At 58.8% G+C, this 23,001-nt stretch overlaps 1 protein-coding gene across 14 annotated transcripts in view; it reads right to left on the reverse strand.

Moving 5' to 3' along the window:
* Positions 1-1,207: 1,207 nt before the first annotated feature.
* The window catches only part of ADGRB2 (adhesion G protein-coupled receptor B2), a 36,401-nt gene continuing 14,607 nt past the window's right edge, over positions 1,208-23,001 (reverse strand). The window contains exons 3-31 of one of the 14 annotated variants that reach the window (XM_032495771.1): positions 18,743-18,826; positions 18,326-18,490; positions 16,986-17,150; positions 16,199-16,363; positions 15,936-16,103; positions 15,760-15,861; positions 15,501-15,607; positions 14,532-14,726; positions 14,290-14,358; positions 14,104-14,212; positions 13,450-13,780; positions 12,970-13,075; positions 12,733-12,776; positions 12,334-12,460; positions 11,791-11,894; positions 11,579-11,681; positions 10,729-10,879; positions 10,480-10,549; positions 10,019-10,085; positions 9,805-9,890; positions 9,402-9,500; positions 7,148-7,319; positions 6,805-6,900; positions 6,405-6,444; positions 5,108-5,727; positions 2,665-2,700; positions 2,301-2,399; positions 2,145-2,201; positions 1,209-1,731 (exon numbers count right to left, since the gene is read on the reverse strand). In XM_032495771.1, the coding sequence (XP_032351662.1) occupies positions 1,546-1,731; positions 2,145-2,201; positions 2,301-2,399; positions 2,665-2,700; positions 5,108-5,727; positions 6,405-6,444; positions 6,805-6,900; positions 7,148-7,319; positions 9,402-9,500; positions 9,805-9,890; positions 10,019-10,085; positions 10,480-10,549; positions 10,729-10,879; positions 11,579-11,681; positions 11,791-11,894; positions 12,334-12,460; positions 12,733-12,776; positions 12,970-13,075; positions 13,450-13,780; positions 14,104-14,212; positions 14,290-14,358; positions 14,532-14,726; positions 15,501-15,607; positions 15,760-15,861; positions 15,936-16,103; positions 16,199-16,363; positions 16,986-17,150; positions 18,326-18,490; positions 18,743-18,826 (3,923 nt within the window). In that variant the 3' untranslated portion in view covers positions 1,209-1,545. Of the gene's footprint in view, positions 1,732-2,144; positions 2,202-2,300; positions 2,400-2,664; positions 2,701-5,107; positions 5,728-6,404; positions 6,445-6,804; positions 6,901-7,147; positions 7,320-9,401; positions 9,501-9,804; positions 9,891-10,018; positions 10,086-10,479; positions 10,550-10,728; positions 10,880-11,578; positions 11,682-11,790; positions 11,895-12,333; positions 12,461-12,732; positions 12,777-12,969; positions 13,076-13,449; positions 13,781-14,103; positions 14,213-14,289; positions 14,359-14,531; positions 14,727-15,500; positions 15,608-15,759; positions 15,862-15,935; positions 16,104-16,198; positions 16,364-16,985; positions 17,151-18,325; positions 18,491-18,742; positions 18,827-23,001 lie in introns of those variants that run through there. The other 13 variants (XM_032495781.1, XM_032495772.1, XM_032495774.1 and 10 more) reach the window with 13 other exon arrangements.

Consider the following 23,001-nt stretch of genomic DNA (forward strand, 5'->3'; position numbering starts at 1 on the left):
AGACTGAGGGAGCCTGTACCACCACAGCCACCACTCCTCCAGCCCCTCCAGGAGGCCATTAGCTGTGATACCACCCTCCTCACCCCAGCAGCCAGTCCCTCTTCCTTCTTCCCCATCTGGGCTCCTAACAGCACCTAACCCCTCCCTCTGACATGTTGGCCACCCCTAGAGACAATCAGCTCTCTGAGAGCCTGCATCTGGGTCTCAGAGTACCTGGGGGCGAGGTGCCCTGAGGTGCCCAAGCTGCTAAATGACCAAGCCGAGAGCAGCACCTGTGGCCTCTGCTCCTGTGGCTGCCTGACCACAGAAGGGCCACAGCAAGATGTTTCCACACTGATCCTACACACTCTCTTCCTGGATTTCCAGGAACTGAGCAGGGTCCACTTATCCCGGCATGTAAAGGCTATGCCCTAGCAATCGCCCTCTGGCACCAAACCAGCCTGGCCCCTCCACCTCACACCTACCCTGAGCCCTGGAACCTGGGACTCCCCCGCCACCCAGCTCCTGCTGCTCCCTTGCAGCCAGGATGGTCAGATCCCCAGAGGCTGAGCTTAAGACTCCAGTCCTACCAGGGGGCTATTGATGAAGGTGAAGTCCCAGTCCTGCCTCTGACTGTGGCCTGGAGCAAGTCACTTCCCATCTCTGGCCTCATTTTCTCATCCACAAAATAGGCCACCTTTCCAGCAAGGTTTTTGTGAGGGGTCTGGGGCTGAGTGTGAGGAGCTCCTAGCACAGAGCACAGCAAGAGACAGAGTGCCACAGACAATAGCTAACACTTAAAGAGCTTCCTCTGTGCAGGCACACCATGGGCGCTTTACATGAGTTAATTTGTTTCATCCTCCCAACAGCCCTATGAGGTAGGTCTATTACCATCCCCATTTCACAGATGGAGAAACTGAAGTCACTAAGCTCTGCCTGAGCTCCAGCACAGACAGTCTAGCCTTTAGGTCCCAGTGAAAGGCAGCCACTGGGGAAGGCCAGCTTCAAGGGGCCCCACCCCACATTCCCAATCTGCTTACCCCAGGCCCCAATAGGGGAAGGGATGGTCCAGGGTCACCAAGTGAGTCAAGAGCAAAGATGAGGTCAGAGCCCAGGCTGCCCTCTCCCAGTCGGGGTCAGCCTGACCCCCTCCCAATTTGACGAGACCAAGAGACAGGAACCAAGGAGACAGAGGAACAAAGTCAGGGTCCCAGGGCTAAGCCTTCCCCTGGGGGAAGCAAACAGCTCAGCAGCAAAATCCACAGAGTGAAGTTTATTCCCAACAAAGTTCCCCTCCCCCCTCCCCAGCCCGGGACAGGGACAGACAGGCTGGGGGCAAAGATGGGGCTCCAGGGGCTGAGGGGCCTCTGAGAAACAGGGAAGGGCCCTGGCCCCCTGGCCTCGCCGTGTGTGTCTGGCCACCCCCAGCCTGGCTGAGTCCACTGTGCCTCCCTGCCCAGCCCTCGGGAGAGGGGAGGGGGCGCTGGCTCCTGGGTAGTTCCAAAGTGGAGTGTGAAAATAGAGAGATATATATATTTATACGCAGTGGGCAGTCCGGCGTGGCACTCACACCTCTGTCTGGAAGTCGCCATCCGGCGGTTCTGTGGGCTCCCAGGCTGCTGCCCGATGTAGGGCCAGCCGTTCTCGAGGCTTAGGGGGCAGCGAGCCCAGCGTCATAGACTTGAAGGTGCTCCAGCTCTGATGTCGCCGCTGCTGGGACAAGCCTGGACGCTCCCCTGGGCTGGGCTTCTCCTGTGGGGGAGAGCGGGAAAGGCCCGTGGAGATGGGCCAAAACCCTCTCACCCATTGTACAGAAGAACAAACTGAAGAGGCCCAGGGAAGGCCAGTGATGCCCAAAGTTACTGAGAAATCAGGTGCCAAAGTGAGGTTCAAATCCAGATCTACCTGGCTCCCGGGTTGGGTTCCTGACCCCTGTGCTCAGAGTGGCCCCCAGAGACCGTGTCTCCTTTCTGCCCACCCTCCTCAAGATCCTGGTGGAGCCCCCACCAATACCCCATCATCTCCTGAAAACCCAAGACTGTTGCTTATGCCATAGGCAGGCCCTTGGTGAGGCAGGCTGAGGTTGCCCAGGCTGGAGAGGAGGGCAGGGATGGAGGGAGCACCTTGCAGCCCACCTCACCCCCGACCCAGCCCGAGGGACTTACGCTGGACACGCTCCGTTCAGCCGCCCCACCCGAGGACACACTCCACCGCTTCTCCCTCTGCAACGGGGGCCACGGGTCAGGGTCTGACCCCAGGGGCCACTGCACCAGGTTGGGCCCCGAGCTTCAGGCAGGAGCAATTACAAGAGGGGCCCTCACCTTGGCCGTGGACTGGCTATGGTAGCGGTCGAAAGTGTGGAATTTCTGGTTGAGCTCGTGGTAGAGTTCTGAGTGCCGTTTTCGGGTATGCATCACCTTCTGGGAGCCACAGGGCGTCAGCATGGGGCACTCAGCATCCTGGGTCCCCACACCCCTGCCTGCTGCTGGCCCTTCTGAGCCAAGGCCTGACTCTCTCTTCACCCCAGAGCTACAGGCTGGGCTTGGGCAGTGAGGGGGATGTCATGGGGTTAGGCTCTGCACTGAGGCTTGGGCTAATTTTAGAAGGGGACTCTCCAGGGACAGACAGTTCCCCCCACCCACCCCACACACACAATCCAACACACACGTACACTGTAGCCCTTACCTCAAAGTCCAGATCTGAATACCGTAACTTCTTTCGCTGGGAAGGAGCAACAAGGAGGCAGTGAAGGAGAAGAAAGCTTTTTACCATGTGCAGGTGCTTTAGAGACAGGAAATCTCTGGCACCCCAGGGTCTGTCCACTGCACCTTCCCCCAGTCCAGGCCCAGGAGTTAGGAATCCTTAAAGGGCAGCCCATGAAGTTGAGGAAACAGGTTAAGGCTGGGAGACAAGGTGCTGAGGCACTCCCTGCCACAGGTCTGTAGCTCGGGCCCCAGGCCCACGCTCCCTGCTGCCCCTGCAGTGCACACGGCCTGAGGCAGACACCCACTGAGGGGCACATGTGTAGACGAGCAACTGCACATGGGTCAGAAGTCACAGTGCAGACTTCCAACATGACAGGGACACAGATCCCCAAATGGAATCACAGAGCAGACCCTCTTTCCTCTGCGCCCTGGATTCCACCCCTCTGTCCTGCCCTATCTTGCTCCATCCTCTCTGCCACCAACAGGCTGCTCCTCTCTCCCCAGAAACCTCCACTTGTCCTGCAAGTACAGGACTCAGGGTTACAGAAACCTTCCTTTGACCCCACCTTGTCCCTTTTCCTGCCAAACTGGGCCCTGACTCCCTAGCCTCCCTCCCACATATCCCTCTCCTGCCTCTCAGGGGCTCAAGACCAACTTCAAGGCCCAGATGGGGGCCTATGTAGCCTCTGGTGCTGCTCAAGAAGGAGGCCTTAAAGTCTTAGTATGTCAGTGTGGGAGCATTCATGGGACCAAGGCCAACTTTCCCAGGCTACCCAGGGGGAAGCTGAGGTCTAGGGAGGAGAAGGGATTTGGCCCAAGGTTCTCAAGGATGCTGCTAAAACCACCATCTAGATCACCCAAGGCATGCTCACCACCACTGGCATCCGTGACACCCCTCTCCCGGTCCTCGCACCTCCCCACCTGCTCTTTCTCCACCACCCACCTGGCTACTCCAACGCAAGGCCCTCTGTGCTCTGCCCTGGGCCCTCCCCTGCGCTTCACCATGAACGTACACGTGTCCTCCTTGTTGCCATGTACCACTTTCTGGAGGCAGCAGGACACCACTCCATGCCCTGATGCCGACAGGAACTATATACACGGCTGTGTCCAACTTAATCAACTCGAAATTCCCCCTCCCAAACCCACTCCTCCGCTCCTGCCCCACTGCAGTTGCCCACACCAGAATTCTAGATGTCATCCTTGACCCCTCAAGATGCTGCCACGTTTACTGCGACCTCCCACACAAGGAGCCCAGCACTAACCCCTCCCCAGTGATCCAAACACAGGCAGGTGTCCACAGAACAAAACCTGCCATGACGCTAGGCACTCCCCTCCCCAATGCCCCTGTCGAGCTTTCTTTGTTATGCCTTCCTGTTTTTGCCATCTGCAGCAGGAGCAGGCACCAAATGTTCAAGAAACATTTTGGGAGAAAAACTAAACTTGCAAACCTAGCTGCTAACTTAGTTTTCTCTGGGTTGAGGATGGGGAGCAGGTTTTTGAGGCCGAACATAAGCAGCCAATGGTGTCTGAGCTGTGGCTCCTGCCCCTTTGCTCATCCACAGCCTCCTCATCCCTCCAAAGAAAGTTCTAGAACATTCTAAAGTTCTACAGTGGCCACTACCACCTGCTTGTTGCCAGTAATTCCCTTGCAGGGAGCAGGCCTGAAGAGGCCAGAGAGAAGGTGGGGCAGCCACAGAAAACACACAGGCAGGGACAGAGCGGCTTACACTTCTCAGGAAGAGAGGGGCAATTACCACAGGCCTACGGGCAGTGCCTGAGGCTGCTTTCAGGGATGGTAACACCAGCAATCCCTAATTATCTAGCACTTTATTATCTACCTGCTCCACACAGAGAAAATGTTCCATTTCAATTAGACCTTGCAGCAACTCTATCAAGAGGCTGCTATGTTATCCCCACTTTACAAATGAGGAAACGGGGGCTCAGAGACGAAGATGAAGAGGGATCACCTGGGTCTCGGGGTAGAGTACACTCCAGATCTCATTGCTGATCAGCAGCACCCAGATCCGAACTCAGGTCTGGGAGACTCAAAGGCCCAGGCACTAAGCCCCTACGACGTGGCCTCCCCAACAGTACAGCACCTGGCCAGGAAGCCACAGGCCCCTTAAAGGAGGGCCCATCTTAACCAGTCACCCCAGAGCAGGCACTAAAGCAAATGTGAGTGCTTCGAGAAGTGCACCCTCAGCATGTGAAGTCCAAGCCCGTGTGAAGAGCTCAGAGAAACCAGGGTTCCGCTGGAACTGCCTTGAGCACAAACCGAGGCGAAACACAACGTGAATACACTCCCTGGGACATAGAGGTCGTTGCCGGCTGTCCCTTCCCAGCTGCTGCCTGCGACTCATACACAGTCACAGGCACAGGGGGGCAGGCCTCCCACCCCAACCCCGTGCCCTACAGCCCCTCACCTCCAGGGAGCCCAGCTTCATGGTGGAGCCGGGCACAGTGCGGGGCATGGTCCGGCTGCGCTCCCCTGGCTCGGGCACTTGGCGGGCGCTGGGCGTTGGCGGTGGCGGTTGAAAGGTCATCCCATAGGGGTTCTGTAGAGACCCGTAGGCAGGACCCAGCCCCATGCTCGAGTGGTCCACAGACAGGAAGCTGGGGTAGGCTTCAGTGTGGGCCAGTGCCTTGGCGGCCCGCCGGGGGGTGCCCTCGGGCCGGGCCCGCGGGGGATCTTCGCCTCCTCCGCCCCCACCACCGGGCTGCAGGCTCAGAGTCCTCCGGGGCAGCACCATGTAGTCCCCCTCAGAGCCGGGCTCGGTTGGCCGCAGCCATGTGAGGTCCAGCTGCCGCAGGCCGCCCTCCCCACACATGTACACGGGGTTGGCCTCCTGAGGGGGTGGCGGTTCCCCAAGCCCCGGTGAGGCTGCCATGGGCACCAGAATGTTCCCAGGCAGTGGTGAGAAGCTGAGGCTGCCCTCAGGACCCATGAGGCAGGACTTGGGCTCCTCGTCCTCGTCCAGGGACAGGCGGGACAGTGTGCCCGTGATGGTGGACGGGTTGCAAGTGTTGACCTCCTTGAATAGCACTGGGGGCAGGAGTGGAGGGAGGTAAGTCCTGGGGAGGAGTCGTCCCCAGATGCCCTTGCCCAGGCTGGCAGGTACCAAGCCCCTGAGCCTGGGCAGTAGGGGAACTGAGTCCTGGAGTGATGGCTGCATGGCTAACACAGGCGTTAAGAAGATGACTAACCCAGAGGCCCACAGCCAGGCAGGAACTAGGATGAAGCCAAGGCCCAGCTCCCACAGTGCCCAGGGGCAGGTCCTGACCTCTGACCCTATGGCCCCAAGGCTGTCAAAAGGGCCCGGCTCCTCCCCACTCCCTGGGCAGCTCCTCCCCAGGAGACAGAACTTGAAGAAGACTCTGGACAGAATCAGGGAAATGACAGAATAATATGACAGCCGCTTTGTGCCAGGCACTGTGCTAGGCACTTGATGCCTCCTAATTCATTAAGGGTCCCACCCACCATGGGAGGAGGACAGATTTCCCTCCTTTACAGCTGTCTTAACTGAGGCTCAAAGTGTATGCTGTTTGCCCAAAGTCACACAGTGAGTGATGTTCACAGCCTTGAATCCAACTCAGGGCTCCCTGGTTCTAAAGCTGGACCCCACAGCCAGATCCCTGTCAGGGCCTCAGGGGGTGGGGCTGGGGGTTCTCCCTTCTTGCCCAGCTCTGGGGCCCATCTCCACTCTGCCCTGGCACACTCACCTGTCTGACAAGCCAGATCCACATCCTTTTCAAAGTCTGACTATAGGCAGAGAGGGAGAGAACAGATGGGCGGAGAGAACAGATGGGCAGAGAGAAGATCCATGTATCAGGGTGGGGGACCCGGACCCCACCCTACCCACCCAGAGGTTCTGCCCCTGGCACACTGCCCAACAGAGCAGAGGAGCCCCAGACATGGTCTCCTCCAGCCCCACCTGACTGGAGGGAAAATGAGTTGGGGAAGGACTTGCTCAAGCTCATCCAGCTATCAGTGGCTTAGCTGGAACCAAACCTAGTCTCTGTCTCCTCCCTGCCATGGATGAGGAAGGTAAGGGGCTGTGGGCAGGGGGCCAGGGGTGGCACTCAGAACCCACTTGTGCCTTACCCAGGCCTCCTCACTCACCAGGATCTGGAGCTGCCCGTTCTTACATGAGTCGGGGGAGTCTTCACTCTCATCGGCCCGGCACACACCCATCTGGCACTTCACCACGTCCTGGACCTGGGGGGGGGTCTTTCTGCCTCAAGGCCCCTGGCACGGTTGGCAGTGCCTCCCATCCCCGGCACCCAGGCAGGTGTGGAAGGAAAACACATCCAGCTTAGGGGATGGGGGAAGGGGCCCCAGGAGGTTGAGGACAAGGCCAAGCTGGCGGCTTGGTTGGAGCCTCAATCCTCCCTGTCTTTACCATGGGGAGAAGCAAGAGACTGGAGTGGTCAGGGGTGCATGGGGTAGGAGAGGCCCAGCCCACCTCTCGGCGTAAGAAGCAGTGCACAGCCGTGATGACAAAGCCCTGTGCGGAGTTGAAGACAGCGAAGAGGGCCTGGAAGAGGACCGAACGGCGGTCCGTCATGGCCAGGACAGCAGACATCCAGGTGAGTGCCAGCAGGGGTAGCACCACACAGGAGCTCCAGAGCGAGGCCCTGGGGACGGCAGTGGAGGATCTATCAGCAGAGGGTCCATCAGGGTGACACTCCAATGCACAAGCTGGGCTGAGCCAGGGCCTGCACTCAGCCTGGGGCCCTTAAGTTACCCTACTACAGGCAGGGCCCCCAACTACATGACCTTGGTATCACCCCGGAAGCAGAAAAACAGAACAAAGACAGAGCAAGCGGAGACCCTGGGGGGACCAGGAGAGGTGGGAGGGAAAGACACTGACAGTGGAACTGAGCCATTGGCAGCGGCAGCATCAGGGGACAGAGATGGAGAAGGTGGAAAGAAATAGTGCGAGAGAAGAAGAGGGAGACAGATGCAGATGCTGTGAGTTTCAGCCCCAGTGTGCACAGAATCGCAGGTCTGGACCGCATCCCTAGAGACTCTAGGAGGGGAGGAGAGGAAGAGGGACACAGAAAGACAACAGACATGGTGAGAGAGGAGATGAGACAGGCAGAGACACATGGGAAGATTAAACAGGCAGAGCGCAGAGAGAACGGAGGACATCACAACACATATCTTTGGGGAGAAGATGGGGCCTGGGGTGGCTGAGGCTCCTCCCCCTCAGTTCCCCAAGGAGGAGGTGCCAGGCTCCCAGGGGCTGCTCAGAGCCTTGGGCAGAAAGATCAGAGCTGAGGCTAGGGGTCAAAGCCACGGTCAGGGCCAAACCCACACATCCCCTGCCTCCATGGCAAGGGAGGGCAGAGAAAAAAAAGCAGAAGGGCCCTGGCATCCGGGCACCAGTGCCAGCCTAGTAACAAGCTACAAGGCACAGTTGGGCAGTCTTGCCCTACTGGGCCAGGTGCCACACCCAGCCTGCTCTGTCTCATGAACAGGCCCAGTGGGAGAGCCAGGCAGGGGTGGGAACAGCTCCGGACAAGGGAGAGAGATGGGCAGGTGGCCAAGACTTGCCCCAGGAAGAGTGGTTCGGGGATGTTCAGCCGGGCAGGAGGCGGGCACACTGGTCTCCACTGCCCCCGGGGGCAGAGCCAAGACTAAAAAGTGGGCCTAATCACAGTCATGAGAGCTCCCATTGATTAACCACCAATTCTCTGCCAGGCACGACACGGAATACTTTACATACATTAGTCACACTGTGACCAAAACAACACCAATAAACAGGCATAGGGATTATTATCCCAATTTACAGATGAGGACACTGGAGGGTGCCCAGCTGGGCAGACAGAGACAGAGCTGGGATGCAAATCCAACTTGGCTGCCTCCGAAGCCCAAGGTTTTAACTGCCAGTTAAAACCCACTGAGAGAGTGGGTAAGAGAGGCAGACGGCAGCCCAAGCGAGAGGGAGCTTTCTACCACGTGGAGCTTCCCAAAGATGGCGCTAGCCACTTTCAGAGGCAGTGAGCTCCCTAACCCTGGAGGTGTGCAAACACGAAGCTTGACCCCTCATTGGTCAGGGAGGCTCAGATGGACTTCCAGCCCTGCGTGGGAGGTTGGGCCTGAACCCCTTGTGGATTCCTTCATTCACTCTACTTTTGTGCGGCTGGGATTTTCAGAGTCTCAGCTGCCAGGGGATGCCTCTGTGAAATAATTCCCTACCTCCAAGTTTCTCTGTCCTCCAACTGATTGTGAGATTCAATGCCTCTGAAATTCTAAGTCTCAGATTCTATGACAGATGATAAGACTCTATTATTCACTCATTCTAACATTCTTAGCTTCTGATTGTCTTATTCTAAGATTCTATCATTCTAATTCTAAGGTTCCATGGGCTCAAAAATTCTAAGGGCCGAAGCTTCTATAAGCCTCTGAAGGTTGGGGGTGTAAAAAGGAGTGTGTGGCTGTGCCTGGATAAATGTAAGCAGGGGGCGGGGGGTGGGGAGCAAGGGGTGGGCACAGGAATCTAGCATTTCCCAAGAGGCACAGACATTCACTCCCTGAGGCCCCTCTGCCACCATGTGTCAAGCCCTTGAGAGTATGTGGCAGTTGCCGGGCAAGGCAAGCTTTCCAGGGCACTGGACTGATTCCCTCCTCCCCCCACCATGGGCACTGCCCCCCATTCTTTTGCCCCCGCCCACCCCCCTTCCCCCCGGGGGCACAATGGGGGCACAACTAACATGGCGTTCCTGGCCGAGGCTGAGCTGAGCAGGGGGCTGGGGACCGCTCCGCACGCTGAGCAGGGGAGGAGCAGGCTGGCCCAGGGGCACCGCTCCGACCTCGGGGGCGGCACAGACATGGGAGAAGGGGGGAAACACATGGGAAGTGGGAAGAGATGGGGCAGTGTGAGCCCCAAATGGGGTGGGAGGGGGAGGGCAGATGAGAGAGAGAGAGGTGGGTTAGGGTGGGCGAGGGGCTACAGCTGAGCACGCCAGGTGCCCACCTTGCCTGCACCCTTGATGCACAAGGTCAGGGAGCCCCGGTCACATCATCAAGCCCTGAGTCTCCAAGAGTGGCCGTGGCCCTCCCTCCCTACATCGTTTCCCGTGAGGCCAAGTCACAGGGACCCCCCCCTCCCCTTACCCGGCCCTCTGCTTCTTGGACTTGTCTGAGATGCCATCACGAGCCATGAGCTTATTGAAGACGATGATTCCGATAAGCATGTTGACCTGGGGGCCCAGTGAAGTGGGAAGGAAAGACAGGATCACCAGGTGCCCTCCTGGCAGGGAAGGCTCCAGGTAGAGGAGGTAGACTGCCTGGGGCCATGCCCATCCCAGGACACCAAAGGGGCACATACCAGGACAATGACAGCCGCAGGGCCCACAAAGGCATAAAGCAGGCCACCCTCCAGAGAGAGCCAGCAGCTGGGGTGGGGGGAAAGAAGGGGCATCAGACACCCAGTGTCTCGCTCCCACCCTCAAACACCATCCCTCAATGCTCCCTGAGCTGCCAAGGCACATCACTCACGGGTCCGGGAACCAGACAAGGTGAGAGTGAGCCCCTGGCTCCCGCTAAGCCTTGGCCTCCCCTCTAACAGAGGCCCTGGGGCTACCATGGGCCTTGAACAGGGCCAATCCCTGAGCTTACCAGGCCTGGATTCTCCAATCCCAACACATCCTTTTACAGTCAGGGAAACTGAGGCTCAGAGACCCAGGACAATTTGCCCAAAGTCCCACGGCAGGCATGGGACAGGATTGCAGCCTGAGAGCCCTAGCAGGTCCATGAATCCCCGCTGCCCAACCCGGGAGGCCCACGTACTAGCTGGATGTACCGTATCCTTTGGTGCGGGTAAAGCCGACGGACACAGCCACCACCAGGGCAGGCAGACCTGGGGGAGCGGGGAGCCTGAGTAAGATGGCCGCCTGTCCTCAAGGTCCTTCATCCTCCCAGACCCCCAGCCCAGCTGAGCCCTGAGCCCAGAGCTCAGGGCCAGGGCCAAAGCTGAACCTCTCTTGCTGCCCCTGTCCCCAAGGCCCAGTGACAGGGTCCAGCATGGGCCCTGCTCACCCCAGCCCAGGCAGAGGAAGCGCTTGCGGACGAGGCGGGTGCGCATCCGTCCAATGACAGCCAGGTAGGACTGCCAGGCCTCGGTGAGCACCCAGCAAAAGGAAGAGAGGAAGAAGAAGTGCAGAAAGGCGGCCGTCATGGTGCACACACCCTGCAGGGAGAGGGAAAGGCAAGGGGGTGGCCCTGAGCAGCTGCCAAAGTGGGAGGCGTCGGGCTTCCCACGCCTGCTGCCGGGCGCTGCCACGGCCGCCCACCCGAGCTCCGCCCCCCACAGAGCCCTGCCAGGCACCCCCGTCTTCCTGCACCCACACACAGCACGACACAGGCCCGGTGACACGCACACGGCACTCGGCATCCGGAAGGCGGGCGGGCAGACAGCCCACGCACAGACGGGGCTGGCAGGGAGGGGGACAAATAGGAGCACCTGCCACGTCATGGCCGGGCAGGCCCCATGCCTGGCTCCAGCAGGGCTGGCGCTGTACAGAGAAAGCCAAGGGGGCATGAGGGATGGCCAGCACAGACCAGAAGCAGGCAGGTGGCACAAGAGGCTTCACCTGGGCTCCCATGTGCCTGCCAGCACCACCGACACATGCGCACACGGGTGTTCGGCTCACGTACACGTTCATAGATGTACACAGACATCCGTCTCTGGTGTCCACACCACCCCCGACTCCAACTTCCTCATGTATGCTCCCACACACACCCTCACCCAGCACACGTCTTGAGTGTCTACACACATCTGGCACTTAAGTTCATACACTCGAACACACACACCATTACCTGCAAACACTCTACCTTGATCCCCTACACCTGTTTTCACACCCCAGCACCCCTGTGAGCCTGCACCTGCCTTGCTTAGCACCCGCGACTGGCCCACGAGAATCAGGATGTTGGATGCCAGGATGGACAGGCAAAAGTTCAGTAAGATGATAGAGCGTTCAGATTTTATGAACCTGGGAGGGCATGGGGGCAGAGACAGAGGAGCTAGCTGCCCTGCCCAACCTGGGGTGGTAGGCCACCTCCCAACCCACCCTGCCCTGCCCCACCCCGCATCCCCCCTACCTCCAGAAGGCAGCATAGATGGCGAGGAGGGTGAGCAGCGCCATGCAGGACACAGCACAGCCAATCACAAGGGGGACCGAGGGGGAACCCGCCAGCTCCAGGGTCTAGGGTCAAGGAGCAGACAGTCAGATGGGTCAGTGGGACAGGGTAGCTGCAGGGGGGCCCTGGCCCTCCCCACTTCCTGCCTGGGACAGACTGGCACCTGCCCCGTGTCATACCCACGCACAGTAGGGGACTCCCCATTGCATTCACACGTGCACGGAGCAGATCTAGTCACATATGTGGATGCATATTTATGCTGTTACCCGCTCTTCCAGACACACACACGTGTGTACATGCATGCAATCACCCACCACCATACACCCCTGGGCGTGTGTCATCACTGTGAGCATCCCAGGGCCACATCCTTGTGCAATCTCACCAGTACACCTACTTAAACACCATGTGGGATCACTCAGGTCCCCGCCAACACCATCCCAGATGACTGCTGGCAACTTAGGAGCATCCTCTCTCGCCCAGTCCAGGCCCTTTCCTCCCACTCACCAGGTCCTTGGGTGGCTGGGCCAGCACAGCAAAGGTGGACAGGTGCTGGCACTGGCAGCGGGTGTGGGCTGCCTGGGTCTCCAGGGTCTGGCAGCTCTCGGTGTCCCAGTCCCCTGAGCTGGCGTCTCTTGGGTGGGGGAGAGGTGGAGTGAGCCTCAGCCCAGCTTTGCAGCCCCAGTCCCAGCCCCAGTACTGGCCACTGCTCAAGGACAGGTGAAACTCAGGGCAGGGCCACATCCAAGAGGCAGGCAGTGGGACTCCAGGATTTGCCCTTGATCCCTTTGGGGAAGGATGGTACCAAGGAACCCCCGCCACTGGCCTTCCAGGCAGGACATCCCCTCCTGAGGGAGGAGTCCCAGGGCTGCACCCTTCCCCACAGAGAGCCCCTACCCAACTCACGCTCTGGAGTAGTCCCAGCTGGCACAGTGGGGATCCGTGGTGCCCTGGGAAGCAGAAGACATGAGTGCAGGGTGGGGTGGGGAGCTGACCACCCCCGACCACCACCCATCCTGCCATGGTAGCCTCACACAGGTCAGAGGTTCAGCCTGCTCTCAGGAAAAACCACCTCCCCATCAGACAGGCCTTTGGCTGCCCTTGCTGGGTCCACCCAGGGTCCCTGCCTGGGCCCCCACTCACGTTGATGATGTACGAGAGCTCCACTGTGATGAGGGGTTCAGCTGGTGGCTGGGTGGGGGGCCGCACAGTCACTGTCATCACCCTGGATGTAACGGCCAATGGGGGCCTGGGGGACAGGTGCTGAGGTCAGTTCCTGCCAGCAGGTACCCAGACCCAGTCAGGAACCCTGAAGGTGCTTTGGATCAGGGGCAGGAGACTACAAGGGGGCCAAGGCCAGGGGAAGGCTGAGTTCAGTGGGGCCGAGGACTTTGGGTGAGGTCTGGAGCTCAGTTCAATACCCCCTGGACCCCCTCTAAAGCCTCTAGGAGCTGCATGGATATCTCAGAGAAGCACCTGTGTCCAGAACCCGGCAAGGGGTCCCCAAGGCTGCAGGAGGCTATAGAGGGATCGCTCCATGGCCAACACAGGCTCAGCCCTCCTTCTCTCACCTGGACCTCCCTGGACCCTCAACAGCCCCATCTGCCCCTCCCAGGTGCTTACCTGGGGGGCGGCAGGATGAGGCCGAGGGTGCGGTAGAGCACAGCACCAATTACAAAGTAGGAGGAGGACTCATCAGGGTCCACCGGGAGGAGGCGCTGGTGGGAGTGGCCTGGGCCAGGGGGCACGGTTCCTGGGCCTCTTCCCCTGCTAGGGCTGCCTGCTGCCCCAGATGAGGCTGGCTTCCCTGGGGAGGAAAGGCTGAGAACTTCCTTGGGGAGGAAGAGGCGGTCCTCTGAGTGCCGCACCCAGTCCTTCATGCCCCGGCGGCCCCGCATGGGGAATGTGATGTCGCTGGACACAGCCGAGATGGGCTCTCGCTGAATGCTGATCACTGCAACGGAGAGACAGAGATGGAGGGGAAGGTCACCGGGGAAGAGACAGATGTGGGGGAGACAGACAGCAGGAAGGCAGATGCAGACACCAAGGATAGTGCAAACACAGAGGTAGGGGGGACACATATACACAGAGACAACACAGAAATGGAGGACAGGAAGAAACATGGAGAGAGGAGTACAAATAGGGAGTTAAATGATGGAAAGGCAGGGCCCAGAGAAACAGAGAGAAAAAGGCAGAACTCCCAGAAACCACCCCTCCCCGAAGGCAGACTAGGTTCGGCCATATCCAGCATCCCCTCCCCTGCCTGTCTCCCTGTACCCAGGTTGTCTGTAACAATCAGAGAGCTCTGGAAGGCCTTGAGAGCATCGCCCACCAGGTGAATGAAGTCCTCCACGACCCGGAGCAGGTGCACAGAGCCAGGAGACACCTGGAGACAGAAAGGGTGTAAGAGTCCAAGGTAGGGGTGGGTCATGGGAGAAGAAGCCTGGAAACCCAGCCCCTCACCTGCTGAGCATCGTCCCACTTGTCCTTGTTCTCTGCGTCCACCATGAAGCTCACCACCTGGAAGAAGCGCTGAGGAGAGAGCAGTGGGTGTCAGGGAGTCCCAGCCTCAGAGACAGTAGCTTCCCTGCCACAGCCACACTTGCCGCCCCCAGCAGACTCTGCCATAGGGGCCCGGCCTCCCTCTTCAGTCTAGGGCTTCTGAACCCTCAGCCCTCCTTCCTCTTTGTGGGGCAGAGTGGTACCTGCACGTCATCAGCCGAGGGCACATAGGTGGCCCTCTTGAAGGTGTCGGTGACATTCCTCAGAATGTCCACGGAGAAAAGCAGGTCCCCACTGTAGTAGGTGCGCCGGGCCAGCAGCTCCTGCAGACTGCGCACCACTTGTGACATGCCCTCGCCTGCCAGCATGCGCTGCCCCTTGGCCAGGTGCTCCCGAAGCTGCAGGGGACAGATGGGCCCCTGTCACTGGAGTGTCAAGAACTGTGACCAGCCCCTGGCCCATCCCACTCCAGTCCACCCACTGCTTGAATCCAGGGGGAAAGGTCAAATAGAGATGCTCTGTGGGGAGACAGAGTCTAAGAAAGAGACACATAAAGAGAGAGAATCCCCAAAGATACTTCAAAAAAGACCGAAATAGAAATAGAGAAGGATGGAGCTCAGATGTACATATAAAAGATGCTAACCACAGTTCAGGGACAAGGCACCTCCCTAATCCAGAGGTGTCCTTGCACTCTGGAGTGTAACTCTCTCTCTTTCTCTCTCTCTCAAATACAAGCCCCAAGCACACAACAAATACCAATTACAGTCAGACAAGTACATACAGGCCACATTCGCTAACAACATTCTTACCCCATGGCAGGCCCTGGACTGGGCACTGGGGACACAAAAACAATTTCAACTTTGTCCCTGCCTTCAAGGAGCTCCCAGTCTAACAGGACACATTTTGATGAGCACTCATAACACCTAATGACTGAGAAGCTGAGGGGGCTGTAGGAACACAAAGGTAGGCACCAGGGATAAGGGAAGACACTTGAGAGTCAGGCATTGAGGGATAAGTAGAAGTTTACCAGACAAGGAGAGGCACAGCCAGCCGGAAGTGGGCACAGCATATGTATGCCAAGGTAAGTAGGCATGAGCAGAATCAACTCCCTCCACCCCCACCAAAGTCTAGGACAGATCCTGCATCGCCCCAGCCCAGCAGGGCGCACTCACTGACAGATACAAGTAGCGGTACTCGTGGGAGATGCAGCGGGCAAAGCTGGGCAGCCCCCAGTAGGCCACGCCCTGGGCACTGAGGAGACAGCGGCGGCTGGCAGACCCTGCCAGGAGACAGGACAGAGGATTGAGTGTGGGGGCCGAGCTCTCACCCACTTCACTCCATACTTCAGGATGGAGGCTCAAAGAGGCTGGGGACTCAGATGGCAAGAACAGCAGCAGTGGGGGCCTGTGGGGAGGGCCACCCAGCCCTCACCTGAGGCATTGGGGGGGCACTTGTTGTAGATGATCTCGCCAGCAGCTGCCTTCTTCCACGTCATCAGCATCACGTACTCGTCCCTGCACATCTCGTGGAAGGCTGTGGGTACAGCGGAGGGGCTCAGCCAGGCCCACACGCTTGTCCCCCAAGCCCCAGAGTCTGGCGGGCAGTACCTGGACACCTCTTCTCACTGCAGGGCTTCACCTCCTCTCCGGTGCCCTCACAGGGGTAGCCCTGAGCGCCTGTGGCCTGGCACATGCGGAAGCGGCGCTGCCAGCCTGTGTCACACGTCTTGGAGCACAGGCTCCACGCGTTCCACGGGCCCCACTTGCCATCTGTGGCTACAGAGAGTGGAGAGGGGACGTGAGTGGCCCCAGGCACCTCCCCCCACCCAGGGCTAGGGCTGCCACCTGCCACCCCTGCGCCACGCACTCACCAGGGCACTCAAGGTTGCCGCACTCTCGGGTGTCAGTGAGGGCCCCCGTACATGTGGCCCAGGCTGGGCCCGCCACACTGCACTTCCGACTGCGTTGCTGGGTCCCATTGGCACAGGACGTGGAGCACGGGCCCCAGGGACCCCATTCTAGCCACTGGCCTTCCACTGCATGGGGAGACACAAGCAGGGTTGGCCGTTGAGCAAGGGGTGTGGGGACAGGTAGGGGCAGAGCACCGCAGGGAGATGATAGAGCCTCCTAGGTATTCAGACTTTGAATGGGGCCAGGCCTACTGGAGAGGGGTGGATGAAGGGGGGCTGGGTGAGCTGGTGGTGGCTGGGCCTGGGCCTGCCTGCCTGACACCAGCTCCAGGAACGCAGGACCCCTCTCCAGACAACACTGAGGCTCACGCTCTCTTTTGGCTAGCTGCAATGGGCCCCAGGCTATCTTCTGATCTTTGTCCACACTTAAGCCCAGCTTTGTGTCCCCTCACAGCCCAGCTGGCCATGAGCACCAAAGTGCTATGAACAGCAACGGTGGCTCAGGGCTCAGGGGAAGGGGCACTGGCAAGCAGCTCCCTTCTGATGGGGTCACAGGGTGCCAACTCCAAGTAAGGGCTGGGCCACATCACCTCCCACGCTGGCAGGTAGACTTTGCCAGTCTCCCCATGCTTGGTCAAAGTTTATGGCCCCACCCCCAGGGGCAGGGCACTGGACCTGACTTCCTCCCTTCTCCCGACCCCCACCCGACTGAGCAGCGCCCGCCTGGAAGCCCACGGGTGCTACTGACCCGGGCAGGCGGCCATACTGCAGAGCTTAGTCTGCAGCTCGGGACCCTCGCAGGCCTTTCCGCCGTGCTGGGGGGGCACGCAGGTCCGCATCCGGCTCCGGGACCCCCGCCCGCAGCTGCGGGAGCACAGGCTCCAGGACCCCCACTCCTCCCACACGCCGTGCACTGCAAGGAAGCACGTGGGCGGTGGTTGGGCTGCACCTTAGCCCCGCCCACTGCCATCCGCCCACCAATCAGGAGCTCCGGCAGCTCTGCCACCACTCCTCATTGGCTCTGCCCTGGGCCTCAGGACTCCGCCCTTTGGGCCAGAGGTTAAAGACACAGACTTCTAGTCCCAACTCACACTGGGTGCCACCTGTGGACACCAGAAGGGGAGACTAGAATCAACCCAGGAGGGGAGCCAGGGTTCCTCCTCTCCTGGGGACACAGGAAAGCCCGCGAAAGGACTCAAATCTACCCCACCTCACCCCCCAACTCCTCCCTGTCCCCAGACCTAGAGCAAGAATCCAACATGGCAGGCCTGGGGCAACAGAATGCCCCTCCCGACCCCAAGCGCATGGACATACAAATAGACATGGACCTCTACATAGACACTGACACAAAGAGCTCACATTCTAGAACATAGCTTTGCCCCAGCCCTTTGCAAGCTCCTGGCACACACCCAGTTGCCAAGACCCCTTCCCAGGTAGCCCTACTCTAAGTTCCCAGCCAGGAGCTGGTCTGGCCTAGGCACTACTTCACTCCCTTGCAAGGAGCAGGACCCGCTGAAGCTGCCGCACCCTCCTGGCGAATAGGCTGTCCCCGCAGGCACATGCGCATTCTCAACAACTCCATGCCAAACTGAGGAAGGCTTCAGGGTCTAGGGGAGGCTCCCTGAGGAGTGGGATGGGGAATCAGATGAGGGAGGGGATGGTCAGGAAAAGTTTCATTTTTTTTAAGTGACATCTACCTTAGATTTTTCAAGGACAGGCTGAACTTTAATAGCCAAGGTGGAGGCAGGGCAGGGATAGGATGAGAATAAGCAAGTGCAGGGAGGTGGGAAGTGCAAGAGGGGCTGGTGTAGCCAGAGCACAGGGAACATGGAGGGCGGTGAGGGTAAAAAGACGAGCCTTGATTACCACAACGTAGGCATCAGGGGAGTGATATGTCCAGAACCAAGCCAGCTAGCGCGGGCCCTGGTCTGATTCATCTGTGTCCCCAGTGCCCTGTGTGGGGCTAGGCACAGTCAAGTTTGCTGAATGAAAGGAGGAGGCAACCAACCATCTGTGGAAGATGAACTTGCCCGAGTCCCAGGCAGGACCTGACCCTGCAGGCAGACCAGACGGGGAGGACGGGCATACCTGGGCAGGTGGCCGAATTGTTGCAGGGCCGGGTCTCCCGCAGGGGCCCGCTGCACAGGGTCCCATAGGGGGAGGACACGCAGGAGCGGGTCCGCACCTGCAGGCCCTGCCCACACGTCAAGGAACACACGCTCCACGGGGACCACTCCTCAGCTGCCGGGTCGCCTACAAGAGAGGGACAGCGTCGGCGGCAGGGGGCATCTCCCAAGCCCTCAGTCTCATGGACATCCTCCTACCCTGACCCCAAGTGACAAGCTCTTCAGGAGGCAACCCCGCCCTGCCCACAGGCCTCACGTGGCAGAGAGACACGAATGAGCTCCAGGACGTAGACACAGACGGGCACACGCCAAGCACACATGCCACCAGACATCACATAGTCGGGCCCCCGCCACAGAGGAAGAGGCGGGCCCGAGTTACCTGTCTGCGCCATGTATAGCCCAGGCTCATCTGCAGACCTCGGCCACTGGGTTTTCACCTTCGGTTCCTCTTCCGGCTCCTCACCTGGAACATGGAGGTGGTGGCAGGGGCTCAGCAGAGGCCAGCTCTGTCCTACCAGTGTGGCGCAGAGAGGGCAGCCTTGCTCGCCCTCAGCCTGTGGGTCTGGAACAAACTGCAGGAGATGCTGAGAGAGCATCATGTCCTGCCCCCTGCCCTACCACCACCATTTTACAGATAAGGAAACTGAGGCTCAGAAGGCCACACACAGGGCTCACCCTCGGCCTCACGACAATCTTTTCCTCTTGCCTCAGCCAGACTGGGGGAGACTGGAGAGGAATGGCAACTCCTATTAATGAGTTCTGGAAGGCTTCTGTGCCAAGTGCTGTCCACACCTATCACCTCTAACCCTCCCCTGGGAAATAAGAGACCATTCCCCTCCATTTAAAGATGAGAAAACTGAAAACCAGAGAGGTGAAGTGACTTGTCCAAGATCACACAGCTTGGTTAGCCTGAAGTCCAGGCTCTTTTCCCTCACAGGGATGACTCCTAGGACTGACAAACAGCCAAGCTGGGCAGCAGCGGCCACCCCGAAAGCCTGCCTCTGGGACACGATTCATGCCAAGTCAGGGGCTGGGCCTGGGATATGGATTCCGGATTCTGCTTCCCAAGCATCACTGGACTATGACCTGGAGGCACAGGTCAAAACTCCACTGAGACACAAGGGCCTAGGGCAGGTGCTCACATCCAGCAGACTCTACTACTCACATCCAGCAGACTCTACTCCCCATGGCCCTGTGGCCGGATCTGCTGCTGCTGCCTTGGCCCCTGCCTCACCGGGCTCTTGGCCGCCCTGATTATGATGTCTGGTCTAAGCCTTGGAAGCACCACCAGCCCTGGAGGAGGGGCTGGGAGCTCCCATTCTCCTCCTGCTCAGACGTGAGCTCATCTGGGCCCTCTCCCCGAGGCTGGGTAGTGGCGATGGAGGCAGACATCAGTCCAGAGGAGAAACTCCCAGCCCAGGTAGAGGCTGCTGGGCAGGTGGGACCAGAACAGCATTTTGGGACAGGGCTCAGCCCATGCTGCTTTCAGACTAGAAGGTACTCCTCTCCCCGACCCCTAGGCTCTCTCCCATTTCTGAAAGCCAGGCCAGCACTGAACAGGAACTCTGTGTTTGAAGGAATCCAGCCTATCCTCTTCCTGGCCCCTGCCGCCCAGTCTAGGCTCTGCGTCTGAGAGAAAGCTCTTCTTGACTAGGATGAAGAGTGACCACTCTGAGCAAACCTGCTGTCCAGGGGGGGCCCTGAGCTGCCCTTCAGCCCAGCTTCTGTCTCATCCATTCCTGAGGCCTCCCTCCACTTCAGCCACCAGTCCCAGGACCTGATCTTCATCATACTCAAAACTTCTCCACCATCTCTGAAACCTAGGCTCCCTCCCCCCAACCCCAGACAGCTTCAGTGTCAGGCAACCCTGGTCCCAACTGGGGTGTGGACAGCTGTGTGACCTTGGGCCAGTGTCTTTGCCTCTCTGATCCTGTTTTCTGACCTCTGTAGACCAATACTCAGAAAACCCGCTACCCTGAGGGCTGACTTGAGGATTCCCTGACTAGAAGCCATGAAGCCCTCAGTGCCCTGCTTGGATGTGGGGATGCTCAGAAGGCAGTAACTATCTGGCTTCTTTTCACCATCTCCCCTCCCCTCACCACCTGCACCCCTTCTGCACCCTCACATGCCATCACCCTTCAGTCCCCTGGGCCCCCTCCCTTTGAACAGCATGTGCCATCCCCCTTCCCCTTGGCCTCACTTTGGGCCCTACCTGTATCAGGACCACAGAGTTGCTGGTGCCACACCTGGCAGCTCCTGAACCCCCTCAACCCAGCCCTTCTACCACACCCGCTCAGCCAGTCCCCAGCCCCAGAGCCCTATGACAAACCGCCTTCTCCACGTCCACACCCAGGCTGCTGAAGAAATCTACAGCTGTGCCCACTGGCACCACCATAGATTCAGGGCCGCACATCCGTTGGGTGCATGGGGCCAGATCTTGCCTTCTCCCCTCAAGCCCATCTCTGCCTACTCCCTCTCTGTGAGGAGCTCCTTTACAGAGAAAGCGGAGGCCATGGCATGGGAGCCCCCCAACTTCTCGCCCCACCTCCCCTACCCCACACTTTCCTGTAGCCCTTCTCCTCAGAAGGGCCAGCCCCTCAGCCTGGTCCTGCATCTGAGCCCTCCTGCCTTCTCAGGAGACCTCCATCCATCATCCTTTCTCCCCTCAGTGCTTTGTCAGCATTCTCCTCTCCTCGGGCAGCCTGTGAACAAATCTGGGCCTCTTCTGGTCTGGAGGGGCACTCTCCCTTGACCCTCCTGCCTTCTCTGGCTACTGCCCTCAGCTTCTCTTCACCAACCCTCAGTGGTCAACAGCTGGCACTCCCATTTCTTACCTGCCACTCACGTCCCAGCTCAAATGGTCACTTCGCCTGGTAATCCACTGCAGTCTGGCTTCTGACCACATCTTTCTGCTGAAACTGCTCTTGACAGAGTCATCAGTGCCCTCCTTGTTGCTAAATCCTAGGGACACTTTGCAGGCCTCGTCCTGCTTGACCCCTCAGCAGCACTAGGCCCTGCGGACTCTCCGGCCTTGAAACCCTCCCCTCCCTGGCTCTCTTGGTTTCCTCCTACCTCTCTGGCTCCTCTGTCCCCCGCCTCCTTGACTGTCTATCCTCCTGCTGCTTCCCCGATCTGGTATCCACACTTTATCCTGTTTTCACAGTATAACACCCTCTCCCTTAGGCTTCACTAATCCCCCCTGAATGGCTGCTCCCAAGTCATTGTCCCCAGGCCCATGCCCCATGCTTTACTCTTCTGTATAGCTTCCTGCCTCCTGAACAGGTCCCCTGACGGAAGCCCTCAAACTCAGCATGTCCAAAATAGGGTCATCATCTCTCAAATCGTCTTGTTCCCCACCTTCTTTGCCTGGAAAACTCCTAGTTAACCTTCAAACCCCACTTCAAATGACCTCTTGTATATAAGTCTTCCTTATCCCTCACTCCCCTAGCAGAGTTGGCTACCCGTTCTGGTATGTACCCTCTAACCACAGATGAGTCCATCTTCTGAGTGTCTGAACTTCCCCTCACCCAAGAGCCCTTTTTGAAGGAAAGCTGTGTGTGAACCATTTCCCTGACCATGGTGGACACAGGCACAGAATCTGGCTGGGAGAAACATCAATAAACACCAATGAACACACTGCTCCTAGCTTCCCCCTACCCCTTGGGGGTCACTAGAGTATCAGCTCTGCCCTGCAGCCCTCCACCTAGACCATCCCCAAGTCTGACACCAATTTATTAAACATGCTGGAGATGCCATTGGACTTGTTGCATATCTAGCCAGGAGTCTTCTCATCCAGCTTCTTTTTGGCATCTTGGCCATTACTACTGTCTGTGGCACCCCACACTCCATCCCAGAGCCTGGCATTCAGTAACCCCATCAAACACAGCCGTGGGAGAGACCAGCCTGACTTGGTAGTCGTGGACCCACATTGCTTCCTGTGATACCCACGCCCTCTACTTTTGCTGGCCAGCCCCACAATATCACCAGAGGTGGTGTCAGTGGTTTCTAGAATCCACCCCATGTCCCAGGTCCAGCTCTCGAGTCCTCTTCTAGCCTCCTGGGCTGGGCCAGAGAGGGGAAGGGACAAGCCCAAGGCCACATAGCTGGGGCCTGCACTGACTACCCTCCCTTCCTCCCAACCCTGCCTCCCTCAGAGGAGAGACCAGCAATGTATTTGCCCACCGGTGAAAGACAGTTCTCCCTGGGGGGACGACGACACCTGAGACCAGAGACGTCACCTACTGAGACAAACAATTACTCAGCATACACCACGTGCAGGCCCCAGGCAGCTCTGGGCCCAGAGCAGCGGGACTGTGAGAGGAAGCTAGGCCAAGAGGACAAGGAAGGGTCCAGGAAGGGGTGTAAGCACCCCCAGGTCCCAAGCGTCCTGCCCAGTGAGCACCGTAAGCTGACTGGATGAGGGGTTCTGATGCTCACAGTCCTACAAGCCACCAGCCTTCCCACCTGGCTGCTGCCTGGGACCCGCTTCCCCACTCAGCCCTGGATGATCTCTTAATTGTTTTGTTTTGTTTTGTTTTGAAGAAGGTAACATTTCATACACAAATCCCACATGCCAGTCACTGCGTGCTCCACATTGCCTCATTTAATCCCCCCTAGGATGGGCTCTCCCATTTCACT

Source organism: Camelus ferus, chromosome 13 (assembly GCF_009834535.1).
Source record: "Camelus ferus isolate YT-003-E chromosome 13, BCGSAC_Cfer_1.0, whole genome shotgun sequence".
Taxonomy (NCBI): Eukaryota; Metazoa; Chordata; class Mammalia; order Artiodactyla; family Camelidae; genus Camelus; species Camelus ferus.